The sequence below is a fragment of the Oncorhynchus gorbuscha genome, unplaced genomic scaffold (assembly GCF_021184085.1).
Source record: "Oncorhynchus gorbuscha isolate QuinsamMale2020 ecotype Even-year unplaced genomic scaffold, OgorEven_v1.0 Un_scaffold_1569, whole genome shotgun sequence".
NCBI classification, from domain to species: Eukaryota; Metazoa; Chordata; class Actinopteri; order Salmoniformes; family Salmonidae; genus Oncorhynchus; species Oncorhynchus gorbuscha.
The window spans coordinates 50,001-66,028 of NW_025746308.1; the positions used below are offsets into that span (position 1 = coordinate 50,001).

At 44.1% G+C, this 16,028-nt stretch overlaps 1 protein-coding gene across 1 annotated transcript in view; it reads right to left on the reverse strand.

The window, feature by feature from the left end:
* Positions 1-15,274, reverse strand: part of LOC124023287 (protein arginine N-methyltransferase 8-B-like) — a 30,063-nt gene extending 14,789 nt beyond the window's left edge. The window contains 3 exon segments of the mRNA XM_046337792.1: positions 1-103; positions 13,990-14,214; positions 15,047-15,274. The exon segment at positions 1-103 is cut by the window's left edge and continues 53 nt beyond it. Coding sequence (XP_046193748.1) covers positions 1-103; positions 13,990-14,214; positions 15,047-15,157 — 439 coding nt within the window. The 5' untranslated portion in view covers positions 15,158-15,274.
* Positions 15,275-16,028: the final 754 nt, after the last annotated feature.

Sequence of the window (16,028 nt, forward strand, 5' to 3'; positions counted from 1 at the left end):
TCCCACTGCCCACGTCCAGAACTATCTTGTCCTTGAACATGTGCTTGTTGTGGTACATGGCATTCCTATAGGTCAGGGTCCGTACTTCATCCTTCAGCATCTCCTGTCCAACAGGGAACAAGATGGGAATGTTGATGGGATTGGGAATCTCACAGAGAGCTGAATCCTAACTTAAGTCGAATTTTCACTTAGGACATGGATTCAAACCTTATCGCAGAAGTATCGCGGAATATCCAGGCTTTAGTCATGCATTGGTGTCAATGGGAGACTAAGTGAATATTTGACTTAGGATTTCCAGAATGTGCAAGACTTTGTAACTCCGTGACAATGACTTTGTCCAGGAGTTTTACTTGGTCAGGTCATGGGGTCAGAAAAAACATGATACAGAGAGGACGTCAAGCTCAGAAAGACTTAACCCTATCAGTCCCGAGATCCCAGCAGAGATGGGCTTTTCATTCATCTGACTTTCAGTTATCTGCATGTCCAGCCCTCATATTCAGCCTCACAATGAAGTGTTTTACCATTTTATTTTCAGGACAACCAGGGCTACAAGCAGAACACAAAACGTCATTTGACTTAAACAGTTGCATTCATGGGTTTTATTGACAAATGTCCATTTAAAAACTAAGGTCTGTGAAAACATGTATATCTACCTAGTCAGTAACAACTGTTTGGACTTTGTGACAGCAACTATGTGAGCTTATTATAGTATTACAGACAGTATGTCCTGGGATTTCCTATCATCTTCTATGTAGAAGAACCCCTTACCTTCTAATCGCTCTTGTGTGGCTTGTGTGCTTCATAGAGCAAAGTAGTTTTTCATAGACAGCTTTAATAGTTTGCAGCTCAAACCATTCGGACTTGACAGACATTTTTGTATTAAAGCCCCGTCCCCAGACACCTTCGGAATCCACCCTTGTCTCAAAAACGCCGCTGTAGTGCAGCCCCCATTAATCACACAGACAAATTGTGTCTATGGGTACAACCCAGAAGTCTGTAACCCAAACACACCAAGTTAAAAAGGGCTGAGATGTCCAAAACGCCCTGGCAATACGGTGGGACTCATTGGGTTAATATCAGGCTAAGAGAGATTCAACAGAGTGTGGAAAATGTGTATATAAATGTCCTCATACAGGATGTAATGAATATGCTGCACTGAACAATTCAGAAGTGGGAGGTACAGGACATGTGTGTGTCCCAAATGTCACCATACTGTATAGCGTACTACTTTCCACCAGATCCCTATGGGTCCTGGTTGAAAGAAGTGCCCTACATAGTGAATATGGAGCCATTAGGGACGCAGTGCATGTCCTCTTAAACATGTAGAAATGACAGCTTCTGGATTTCTATTCATAGAAAACGATCATAGTGACAGAGGCAGTATTTAGGCCGCATCACTGGCACAGGCTCTTTAAATAGAGGTAGGTCTATAACGAAACCCTGCTGGGATTATCTGATACCCATCTATCTGCACACACACTCACACATTTTATCGGGGGCAGTTCTGTTCTTGGGTCTGCTTGGCATTCAGACTGTAACCTGACCCACATGCTAAATAAGGACCTCGATAGAAACACCTTTTTTGGTTGTTCCCATTCTCTTTTAGGATACCTAGAGCATTTGGGGTATGAGTCTGACACTTCAATAGATCACTATCTGGGGTATGAGTCTGACACTTCAATAGATCACTATCTGGGGTATGAGTCTGACACTTCAATAGATCACTATCTGGGGTATGAGTCTGACACTTCAATAGATCACCTATCTGGGGTATGAGTCTGACACTTCAATAGATCACTATCTGGGGTATGAGTCTGACACTTCAATAGATCACTATCTGGGGTATGAGTCTGACACTTCAATAGATCACTATCTGGGGTATGAGTCTGACACTTCAATAGATCATCTGGGGTATGAGTCTGACACTTCAATAGATCACTATCTGGGGTATGAGTCTGACACTTCAATAGATCACTATCTGGGGTATGAGTCTGACACTTCAATAGATCACCTATGGGGTATGAGTCTGACACTTCAATAGATCACTATCTGGGGTATGAGTCTGACACTTCAATAGATCACTATCTGGGGTATGAGTCTGACACTTCAATAGATCACTATCAGGGGTATGAGTCTGACACTTCAATAGATCATCTCTGGGGTATGAGTCTGACACTTCAATAGATCATCTCTGGGGTATGAGTCTGACACTTCAATAGATCACTATCTGTGGTATGAGTCTGACACTTCAATAGATCACTATCTGGGTTATGAGTCTGACACTTCAATAGATCACCTCTGGGGTATGAGTCTGACACTTCAATAGATCATCTCTGGGTTATGAGTCTGACACTTCAATAGATCACCTCTGGGGTATGAGTCTGACACTTCAATCGATCACCTCTGGGGTATGGGTCTGACACTTCAATAGATCATCTCTGGGGTATGAGTCTGACACTTCAATAGATCACTATCAGGGGTATGAGTCTGACACTTCAATAGATCATCTCTGGGGTATGAGTCTGACACTTCAATAGATCACTATCAGGGGTATGAGTCTGACACTTCAATAGATCATCTCTGGGGTATGAGTCTGACACTTCAATAGATCACTATCTGGGTTATGAGTCTGACACTTCAATAGATCATCTCTGGGGTATGAGTCTGACACTTCAATAGATCACTATCTGGGTTATGAGTCTGACACTTCAATAGATCACCTCTGGGGTATGAGCCTGACACTTCAATAGATCACGATCTGGGGTATGAGTCTGACACGTCAATAGATCACCTGTGGGGTATGAGTCTGACACTTCAATAGATCACTATCTGGGGTATGAGTCTGACACTTCAATAGATCACTATCTGTGGTATGAGTCTGACACTTCAATAGATCACCTCTGGGGTATGAGTCTGACACTTCAATCGATCACCTCTGGGGTATGGGTCTGACACTTCAATAGATCATCTCTGGGGTATGAGTCTGACACTTCAATAGATCACTATCTGGGTTATGAGTCTGACACTTCAATAGATCACCTCTGGGGTATGAGTCTGACACTTCAATAGATCACCTCTGGGGTATGAGTCTGACACTTCAATAGATCATCTCTGGGGTATGAGTCTGACACTTCAATCGATCACCTCTGGGGTATGGGTCTGACACTTCAATAGATCATCTCTGTGGTATGAGTCTGACACTTCAATAGATCACTATCAGGGGTATGAGTCTGACACTTCAATACATCATCTCTGGGGTATGAGTCTGACACTTCAATAGATCACTATCTGGGTTATGAGTCTGACACTTCAATAGATCACCTCTGGGGTATGAGTCTGACACTTCAATAGATCACCTCTGGGGTATGAGTCTGACACTTCAATAGATCATCTCTGGGGTATGAGTCTGACACTTCAATAGATCACTATCTGTGGTATGAGTCTGACACTTCAATAGATCACTATCTGGGGTATGAGTCTGACACTTCAATAGATCATCTCTGGGGTATGAGTCTGACACTTCAATAGATCACTATCTGGGTTATGAGTCTGACACTTCAATAGATCACCTCTGGGGTATGAGTCTGACACTTCAATAGATCATCTCTGGGGTATGAGTCTGACACTTCAATAGATCACTATCTGTGGTATGAGTCTGACACTTCAATAGATCACTATCTGGGGTATGAGTCTGACACTTCAATAGATCATCTCTGGGGTATGAGTCTGACACTTCAATAGATCACTATCTGTGGTATGAGTCTGAATCTTCAATAGATCATCTCTGGGGTATGAGTCTGACACTTCAATAGATCATCTCTGGGGTATGAGTCTGACACTTCAATAGATCACCTCTGGGGTATGAGTCTGAAACTTCAATAGAACATCTTTGCGTTATGAGTCTGACACTTCAATAGATCACTATCTGGGTTATGAGTCTGACACTTCAATAGATCATCTCTGGTGTATGAGTCTGACACTTCAATAGATCACTATCTGGGTTATGAGTCTGACACTTCAATGCCCCGCCCTCTTTCCTTTACATGCCAGGTACCAGAATGTAAACCAGTCAGTCCATTAGTCAGCTGCTTAGTTGTTCAGTCAGTCCGTCTGTACGGTCTCCTAACTACAGTGCCTCCAGAAAATATTCACATCACTTGACTTTTTCCACATTCTGTTCTGTTACAGCCTTTTCTTGGTCACTGGCCCACGCACAATAGCGTATAATGTCAACGTGGAATTACATGTTTAGAATTTTGTACAAATGAATAACAAATTAAAAGTTGAAATGTCTTGAGCAATAAGTATTCAACCACTTTGTTATGGAAAGCCTAAGTTCAGGAGTACAAATTTGCTTAACAAGTCACATAATAATGTACATATTAATTGCATGGTGTAACGTTCGTCGTTGGGAGAAAGAGAGGAGGACCAAGGTGCAGCGTGGTAAGTATTCATTATGCCTTTTAATGAAAATTGAATACTCGAACAAAACGACAAAACACAATAAACAAAACAGTCCTGAACGGTGAAATAAATCACGGAACAGAAAAGAATCACCCAAAACTCAAAAGTGAAACCAGGCTACCTAAGTATGGTTCTCAATCAGGGACAATGATTGACAGCTGCCACTGATTGAGAACCATACCAGGCCAAACACAGAAATCCCAAATGATAGAAAAAGGAACATAGACTGCCCACCCCAACTCACACCGTGACCATACTAAAACAAAGACAAAATAAAGGAACTAAGGTCAGAACGTGACACATGGACTCTGTGTGCAATAATAGTGTTTAACACGATGATTTTTGAACGACTACCTCATCTCTGAACCCCACACATACAATTATCTGTAAGATCCCTCAGTCGAGCAGTGAATTTCAAACACAGATTGAACCACAAAGACCAGGGATGTTTCCCAATGCCTCCCAAAGAAGGGCACCTATTGGTTTGGTGAAGAAGGGCACCTTTGAGCACGGTGAAGTTATTAATTATGCTTTGGATGGTGTATCAATACACCCAGTCACTACAAAGATACAGGCGTCCTTCCCTAACTCAGTTGCCAGAGAGGAAGGAAAATGCTCAGGGATTTCACCATGAGGCCAATAGTGACTTTAAAACAGTTACAGGAGAAAAGTGAGGATGGCTCAACAACATTGTTGTTACTCTACAATACTAACCTAAATGACAGAGTGAAAAGGAGGAAACCTGTACACAATAAAAATATTCCGAAACATGAATCCTGTTCGAATAAGGCACTAAAGTAAAACTGCAAAAAAATGTGTCAAAGAAATTAACTTTATGTTTTGAATACAAAGTGTAATGTTTGGGGCAAATCCATCACTAAGTACCACTCTTCATATTTTTAAGCATGTTGGTGGCTGCATCATGTTATAGGTATGCTTGTCATTGGCAAGGAAGAAGAGGAAAACATGTTCAGTCTGCTTTCCAACAGACAATGGGAGACTAATTCACCTTTCAGCAGGACAATAACCTAAAACACAAGGCCAAATCTACACTGGAGTTGCTTACCAAGACGACATTGAATATTCCTGAGTAGCCTAGTTACAGTTTTGACTTACATCGGCTTGAAAATCTATTGCAAAACTTGAAAATGGCTGTCTAGCAATGATCAACATCCAATTTGACAGAGCTTGAAGAATTATTTTAAGAATAATGTGCAAATATTGTACAATTCAAGTGTGCAAAGCTCTTAGAGACTTGCCCAGAATGACTCACAGCTGTCATCACTGACAAAAGTGATTCTAACATGTACTGACTTAGGGGGTTGTATACGTATCTAATCAAGATATATTAGTATTTTATTTTATTTTGTATAATTATTATTGTATAATTGTATAATTATTATTATTATTATTATTTTATTTTTTAAATGAACATTACAGAGTATGTGGATTGTTGACAACAAAAACTAAAATGTAATCCATTTTAACCCCACTTTGTAACACAACAAAATTTGGAAAAAGTAAAAGGTTGTGAATACTTTCTGAAGGAACTATATCTACCTCATGGATGAGTATCCTACCTACCTATCTACCTCATGGATGAGTATCCTACCTACCTACCTACCTCATGGATGAGTATCCTACCTACCTACCTACCTCATGGATGAGTATCCTACCTACCTACCTCATGGATGAGTATACTACCTACCTACCTCATGGATGAGTATACTACCTACCTACCTCATGGATGAGTATCCTACCTACCTACCTACCTACCTCATGGATGAGTATACTACCTACCTACCTCATGGATGAGTATACTACCTACCTACCTCATGGATGAATATCCTACCTACCTATCTACCTCATGGATGAGTATCCTACCTACCTACCTACCTCATGGATGAGTATCCTACCTACCTACCTACCTACCTCATGGATGAGTATCCTACCTACCTACCTACCTACCTACCTACCTACCTACCTCATGGATGAGTATCCTACCTACCTACCTCATGGATGAGTATCCTACCTACCTATCTACCTCATGGATGAGTATCCTACCTACCTACCTACCTATCTACCTCATGGATGAGTATACTACCTACCTACCTCATGGATGAGTATACTACCTACCTATCTACCTCATGGATGAGTATCCTACCTACCTACCTACCTCATGGATGAGTATCCTACCTACCTACCTACCTACCTACCTACCTACCTACCTACCTACCTACCTCATGGATGAGTATCCTACCTACCTACCTCATGGATGAGTATCCTACCTACCTACCTACCTCATGGATGAGTATCCTACCTACCTACCTACCTAACATGGATCACCTACCTACCTACCTACCTACCTACATGGACCTACCTACCTACCTACCTACCTCATGGATGAGTATACTACCTACCTACCTACCTCATGGATGAGTATCCTACCTACCTACCTACCTCATGGATGAGTATCCTACCTACCTACCTCATGGATGAGTATCCTACCTACCTACCTACCTACCTACCTCATGGATGAGTATCCTACCTACCTACCTCATGGATGAGTATCCTACCTACCTACCTACCTCATGGATGAGTATCCTACCTACCTACGTACCTACCTACCTACCTACCTACCTACCTCATGGATGAGTATACTACCTACCTACCTACCTCATGGATGAGTATCCTACCTACCTACCTACCTCATGGATGAGTATCCTACCTACCTACCTCATGGATGAGTATCCTACCTACCTACCTACCTACCTACCTACCTACCTACCTACCTACCTACCTACCTACCTACCTACCTACCTCATGGATGAGTATCCTACCTACCTACCTCATGGATGAGTATCCTACCTACCTACCTACCTCATGGATGAGTATTCTACCTACCTACCTACCTCATGGATGAGTATCCTACCTACCTACCTACCTCATGGATGAGTATCCTACCTACCTACCTACCTCATGGATGAGTATCCTACCTACCTACCTACCTCATGGATGAGTATCCTACCTACCTACCTACCTCATGGATGAGTATACTACCTACCTACCTCATGGATGAGTATCCTACCTATCTACCTCATGGATGAGTATACTACCTACCTACCTACCTACCTCATGGATGAGTATCCTACCTACCTACCTACCTCATGGATGAGTATCGTACCTACCTACCTCATGGATGAGTATCCTACCTACCTACCTACCTACCTACCTACCTACCTACCTACCTACCTACCTCATGGATGAGTATCCTACCTACCTACCTCATGGATGAGTATCCTACCTACCTACCTACCTCATGGATGAGTATCCTACCTACCTACCTACCTACCTCATGGATGAGTATACTACCTACCTACCTACCTCATGGATGAGTATCCTACCTACCTACCTACCTCATGGATGAGTATCCTACCTACCTACCTCATGGATGAGTATCCTACCTACCTACCTACCTACCTCATGGATGAGTATCCTACCTACCTACCTCATGGATGAGTATCCTACCTACCTACCTACCTCATGGATGAGTATCCTACCTACCTACCTACCTCATGGATGAGTATCCTACCTACCTACCTACCTCATGGATGAGTATCCTACCTACCTACCTACCTCATGGATGATTATCCTACCTACCTACCTCATGGATGAGTATCCTACCTACCTACCTACCTCATGGATGAGTATCCTACCTACCTACCTACCTCATGGATGAGTATCCTACCTACCTACCTACCTCATGGATGAGTATCCTACCTACCTACCTCATGGATGAGTATCCTACCTACCTACCTACCTCATGGATGAGTATCCTACCTACCTACCTACCTCATGGATGAGTATACTACCTACCTACCTCATGGATGAGTATCCTACCTATCTACCTCATGGATGAGTATACTACCTACCTACCTACCTCATGGATGAGTATCCTACCTACCTACCTACCTCATGGATGAGTATCCTACCTACCTCATGGATGAGTATCCTACCTACCTACCTACCTACCTCATGGATGAGTATCCTACCTACCTACCTCATGGATGAGTATCCTACCTACCTACCTACCTCATGGATGAGTATCCTACCTACCTACCTACCTACCTACCTACCTACCTCATGGATGAGTATACTACCTACCTACCTACCTCATGGATGAGTATCCTACCTACCTACCTACCTCATGGATGAGTATCCTACCTACCTACCTCATGGATGAGTATCCTACCTACCTACCTACCTCATGGATGAGTATCCTACCTACCTACCTACCTCATGGATGAGTATCCTACCTACCTTACCTACCTCATGGATGAGTATCCTACCTACCTACCTACCTCATGGATGAGTATCCTACCTACCTACCTCATGGATGAGTATCCTACCTACCTACCTCATGGATGAGTATCCTACCTACCTACCTACCTACCTACCTACCTCATGGATGAGTATCCTACCTACCTACCTACCTACCTACCTACCTACCTACCTACCTCATGGATGAGTATCCTACCTATCTACCTCATGGATGAGTATCCTACCTACCTACCTCATGGATGAGTATCCTACCTATCTACCTCATGGATGAGTATCCTACCTATCTACCTCATGGATGAGTATCCTACCTACCTACCTCATGGATGAGTATCCTACCTACCTACCTACCTCATGGATGAGTATCCTACCTACCTACCTCATGGATGAGTATCCTACCTACCTACCTACCTACCTCATGGATGAGTATCCTACCTACCTACCTCATGGATGAGTATCCTACCTACCTACCTACCTCATGGATGAGTATCCTACCTACCTACCTACCTACCTACCTCATGGATGAGTATACTACCTACCTACCTACCTCATGGATGAGTATCCTACCTACCTACCTACCTCATGGATGAGTATCCTACCTACCTACTTCATTGATGAGTATCCTACCTACCTACCTACCTCATGGATGAGTATCCTACCTACCTACCTACCTCATGGATGAGTATCCTACCTACCTACCTACCTACCTCATGGATGAGTATCCTACCTACCTACCTACCTACCTCATGGATGAGTATCCTACCTACCTACCTACCTCATGGATGAGTATCCTACCTACCTACCTACCTCATGGATGAGTATCCTACCTACCTACCTACCTCATGGATGAGTATCCTACCTACCTACCTACCTACCTACCTACCTCATGGATGAGTATCCTACCTACCTACCTACCTACCTACCTACCTCATGGATGAGTATCCTACCTATCTACCTCATGGATGAGTATCCTACCTACCTACCTCATGGATGAGTATCCTATCTATCTACCTCATGGATGAGTATCCTACCTACCTACCTCATGGATGAGTATCCTACCTACCTACCTCATGGATGAGTATCCTACCTACCTACCTACCTCATGGATGAGTATCCTACCTATCCTACCTACCTACCTCATGGATGAGTATCCTACCTACCTACCTACCTCATGGATGAGTATCCTACCTACCTACCTACCTCATGGATGAGTACCTCCTACCCTACCTACCTACCTACCTCATGGATGAGTATCCTACCTACCTACCTCATGGATGAGTATCCTACCTACCTACCTCATGGATGAGTATCCTACCTACCTACCTCATGGATGAGTATCCTACCTACCTACCTCATGGATGAGTATCCTACCTACCTACCTCATGGATGAGTATCCTACCTACCTACCTACCTCATGGATGAGTATCCTACCTACCTACCTACCTCATGGATGAGTATCCTACCTACCTACCTCATGGATGAGTATCCTACCTACCTACCTACCTCATGGATGAGTATCCTACCTACCTACCTCTACCTACCTACTCATGGATGAGTATCCTACCTACCTCATGGATGAGTATCCTACCTACCTACCTCATGGATGAGTATCCTACCTACCTACCTACCTCATGGATGAGTATCCTACCTACCTACCTACCTCATGGATGAGTATCCTACCTACCTCATGGATGAGTATCCTACCTACCTACCTCATGGATGAGTATCCTACCTACCTACCTCATGGATGAGTATCCTACCTACCTACCTCATGGATGAGTATCCTACCTACCTACCTCATGGATGAGTATCCCTACCTACCTACCTCATGGATGAGTATCCTACCTACCTACCTCATGGATGAGTATCCTACCTACCTACCTCATGGATGAGTACCTACCTACCTCATGGATGAGTATCCTACCTACCTACCTACCTCATGGATGAGTATCCTACCTACCTACCTCATGGATGAGTATCCTACCTACCTACCTCATGGATGAGTATCCTACTACCTCATGGATGAGTATCCTACCTACCTCATGGATGAGTATCCTACCTACCTACCTCATGGATGAGTATCCTACCTACCTCATGGATGAGTATCCTACCTACCTACCTCTACCTACCTACCTCATGGATGAGTATCCTACCTACCTACCTCATGGATGAGTATCCTACCTACCTACCTCATGGATGAGTATCCTACCTACCTACCTCATGGATGAGTATCCTACCTACCTACCTCATGGATGAGTATCCTACCTACCTACCTCATGGATGAGTATCATACCTATACCTACCTCATGGATGAGTACCTACCTCATGGATGAGTATCCTACCTACCTACCTCTATCCTACCTACCTACCTCATGGATGAGTATCCTACCTACCTACCTCATGGATGAGTATCCTACCTACCTACCTACCTACCTACCTACCTCATGGATGAGTATCCTACCTACCTACCTCATGGATGAGTATCCTACCTACCTACCTCATGGATGAGTATCCTACCTACCTACCTACCTACCTACCTACCTACCTACCTACCTACCTCATGGATGAGTATCCTACCTACCTACCTCATGGATGAGTATCCTACCTACCTACCTACCTACCTACCTCATGGATGAGTATCCTACCTACCTACCTCATGGATGAGTATCCTACCTACCTACCTACCTCATGGATGAGTATCCTACCTACCTACCTCATGGATGAGTATCCTACCTACCTACCTCATGGATGAGTATCCTACCTATCTACCTCATGGATGAGTATCCTACCTACCTCATGGATGAGTATCCTACCTACCTACCTCATGGATGAGTATCCTACCTACCTACCTCATGGATGAGTATCCTACCTACCTACCTACCTCATGGATGAGTATCCTACCTACCTACCTCATGGATGAGTATCCTACCTACCTACCTCATGGATGAGTATCCTACCTACCTACCTCATGGATGAGTATCCTACCTACCTACCTCATGGATGAGTATCCTACCTACCTACCTCATGGATGAGTATCCTACCTACCTACCTCATGGATGAGCATCCTACCTACCTACCTCATGGATGAGTATCCTACCTACCTACCTCATGGATGAGTATCCTACCTACCTACCTCATGGATGAGTATCCTACCTACCTACCTCATGGATGAGTATCCTACCTACCTACCTCATGGATGAGTATCCTACCTACCTACCTCATGGATGAGTATCCTACCTACCTACCTCATGGATGAGTATCCTACCTACCTACCTCATGGATGAGTATCCTACCTACCTATCTCATGGATGAGTATCCTACCTACCTACCTCATGGATGAGTATCCTACCTACCTACCTACCTACCTACCTCATGGATGAGTATCCTACCTACCTACCTCATGGATGAGTATCCTACCTACCTACCTCATGGATGAGTATCCTACCTACCTACCTACCTACCTCATGGATGAGTATCCTACCTACCTACCTCATGGATGAGTATCCTACCTACCTACCTACCTACCTCATGGATGAGTATTCTACCTACCTACCTCATGGATGAGTATCCTACCTACCTACCTACCTACCTACCTACCTCATGGATGAGTATCCTACCTACCTACCTCATGGATGAGTATCCTACCTACCTACCTACCTACCTACCTCATGGATGAGTATCCTACCTACCTACCTACCTACCTACCTACCTACCTACCTACCTACCTCATGGATGAGTATCATACCTACCTACCTACCTACCTACCTACCTACCTCATGGATGAGTATCCTACCTACCTACCTCATGGATGAGTATCCTACCTACCTACCTCATGGATGAGTATCCTACCTACCTACCTACCTACCTACCTACCTCATGGATGAGTATCCTACCTACCTACCTCATGGATGAGTATCCTACCTACCTACCTACCTACCTACCTACCTACCTCATGGATGAGTATCCTACCTACCTACCTCATGGATGAGTATCCTACCTACCTACCTACCTACCTACCTACCTACCTACCTACCTCATGGATGAGTATCCTACCTACCTACCTCATGGATGAGTATCATACCTACCTACCTACCTACCTACCTACCTACCTACCTACCTCATGGATGAGTATCCTACCTACCTACCTACCTCATGGATGAGTATCCTACCTACCTACCTACCTACCTACCTACCTACCTACCTACCTACCTCATGGATGAGTATCCTACCTACCTACCTACCTCATGGATGAGTATCCTACCTACCTACCTCATGGATGAGTATCCTACCTACCTACCTAGGTTTTGGCCTTTCTAGGGAGTTTTTCCTAGCCACCGTGTTTTTACACCTGCATTGTTTGCTGTTTGGGGTTTTAGGCTGGGTTTCTGTACAGCACTTTGAGATATCAGCTGATGTACGGAGGGCTATATAAATAAATTTGATTTGATGTGTATCCTACCTACATATCTCATGGATGAGCATCCTACCTACCTACCTCATGGATGAGTAGCCTACCTACCTACCTCATGAATGAATATCCTACCTACCTACCTCATGGATGAGTATCCTACCTACCTACCTACCTCATGGATGAGTATCCTACCTACCTACCTCATAGATGAGTAACCTACCTACCTCATGAATGAGTATCCTACCTACCTACCTCATGGATGAGTATCCTACCTACCTACCTACCTACCTCATGGATGAGTATCCTACCTACCTACCTACCTCATGGATGAGTATCCTACCTACCTACCTACCTCATGGATGAGTATCCTACCTACCAACCTACCTCATGGATGAGTATCCTACCTACCTCATGGATGAGTATCCTACCTACCTACCTACCTCATGGGTGAGTATCCTACCTACCTACCTCATGGATGAGTATCCTACCTACCTACCTCATGGATGAGTATCCTACCTACCTACCTCATGGATGAGTATCCTACCTACCTACCTCATGGATGAGTCTCCTACCTACCTCATGGATGAGTATCCTACCTACCTACCTATCTGATGGATGAGTCTCCTACCTACCTACCTACCTACCTACCTACCTACCTACCTACCTACCTCATGGGTGAGTCTCCTACCTACCTCATGTATGAGTCCCCTACCTACCTATCTGATGGATGAGTCTCCTACCCATCTACCCACTTCATGTATGAATCCCCTACCTACCTCATGAATGCCAAAGTGGGCGTAGGAGTCAAAGTAGTAGTCCTGTGATGTCATTTCCTCCGGGTTGAGCAGCTTTGCAATCTTGCCGCGCCCGGGGCAGGTGGGAAGGGCCGCTACATGGGGCGTATGTGGAGGGTGTGGCACATGGTGGACAGTTGGCACAGGTTTGGGCAAGGAGGCAGGCTGAAAGGACTGCGACTGGGGCGTAGTGATGGTACACTGCCGCTAAGAGAGAGGAGGGGGTGAGGCAGAGAGAAATAGGGAATATGAAGATAGAGAGGAGGGTAGGGATAGAGCAAATGAAGAGACAGAAATAAAGATGGACAATGTGGGGAGGAAAGAGAGATGGGAGAGTGAGAGATGAAAAGGGAGGGAGGGAGGGAGGGAGGGAGGGAGGGAGGGAGGGAGGGAGGGAGGGAGGGAGGGAGGGAGGGAGGGAGGGAGGGAGGGAGGGAGGGAGGGAGGGAGGGAGGGAGGGATTGAGAATTAGGGACAGACAAAAGTGAGTGTAGGTGTATTTGAAGAGAGGGCACTTGAACATTATCAGAGGAGAGCAACAGGACTGGATCTGTTTGCAGTAACACATCGCTTTCAATACAGTGCACTTTGATTCAAAACCATTTGTTATAGCATTACATTGTTAAATGTGCTATTTGTAAATACAGTGAAACACTTAGAATGCATTAGAGGTCACTTGGTAGGCTAGATTACATAATGTTATGTACGCATCTACCCGTTTTCAGAGCAGCAGGAGTCCATGCGACAGATTGTGCAGAATGGATAGTGAAATCAGCACCAAGGACAGCGCACACGCTAACCACTACAGATCATTTCTGCATTGCATTTCTTTGCAAATGTAATATTTTAACGGGATATATGCCATAACAATTTACAAAAACAACTAAACGTTGCATGTGTCTGCATTGCTTTTTACAGACACCAGTATTCGATACAATATCGATTACTTTAAAACTGACAAAGACACTAAAACATTAATAAACAGAACGATCAGTAATTGATTATTATCGATTATAGCAATATAACGAAAGATTTTGACCAGCATATGTCACTCCTTGGATCATTTACCAGCGAACTGACATACCTCAGAATTGTCCGGCTCCGCCATTTTTCTCCGTAGGAGCAGGCAACGCGAGTGCCTCAGTCCCATATGAGCCAACGAGATTTCTTCAACCCAGGGAGGGAAAAATCTTGTATAAAATAAACTTAGTAGCTCTCTTTCGATAAGCTAGATTTATTTTCTCTAGATTGACATAAATGATGCAAACGTTTAATATCGAAATTAATTCATATTTTAGGCTAAATTCCAACTTATTATTAGCCCCCTAAAAAGTTATCATGCTCTTCTAAAACGTTTGTTTCACATCGATAAAAACGACAGTTATCCATTTTGTAAAAGTTACAGGTGGTTCCTATAGAGGCACTTGGGCATCAAATGCACCAGCACCCCGAAATAACCTTCCTCTCTCCTCTTGCGCACTGCAACATATGTCTATGATGCAAGCAAACTATACCAAGGTGCCTGTAGTCCACGTTAGGAAAATACATCCTCATACTCGGCTTCTCCTCAACAGTTGTTTTCCAGGTCTATCAACGTAAGTCACAAGTCGTTGGCTTGAAATCGCCCCATCAGTGATATTTATATTCGGAGAAGGATGCGCTGTCCTCCGTTTGACTTGGCTACGTTCCCATGGCAAAAGTTGAACGTGAGTTTTGAGTTGGAGCTGTTCATTACGGTTATACGGGCAGTCAGGCACCCGTTTTTCCGTGAACCGGTTCGTGATCAGAAGTTATAAATCGATGCTTCCCACGCGCCAGATGCCTCTCTTCACCTTCACAACAGATTTTCCGGCAGAATATAGAGAGATGCTGTATATAGCGAACCAATTGCCGTACTTCTCGACTTTCGCAGGATTCCCCACCGTGCAGAGCAATTATTATGAGCACGAAAGTGTCTGTACCTTTGCAGCATACGTTTCCCCCAAACTGCATCTAACCTACTTTATATGAGCCACGACCTT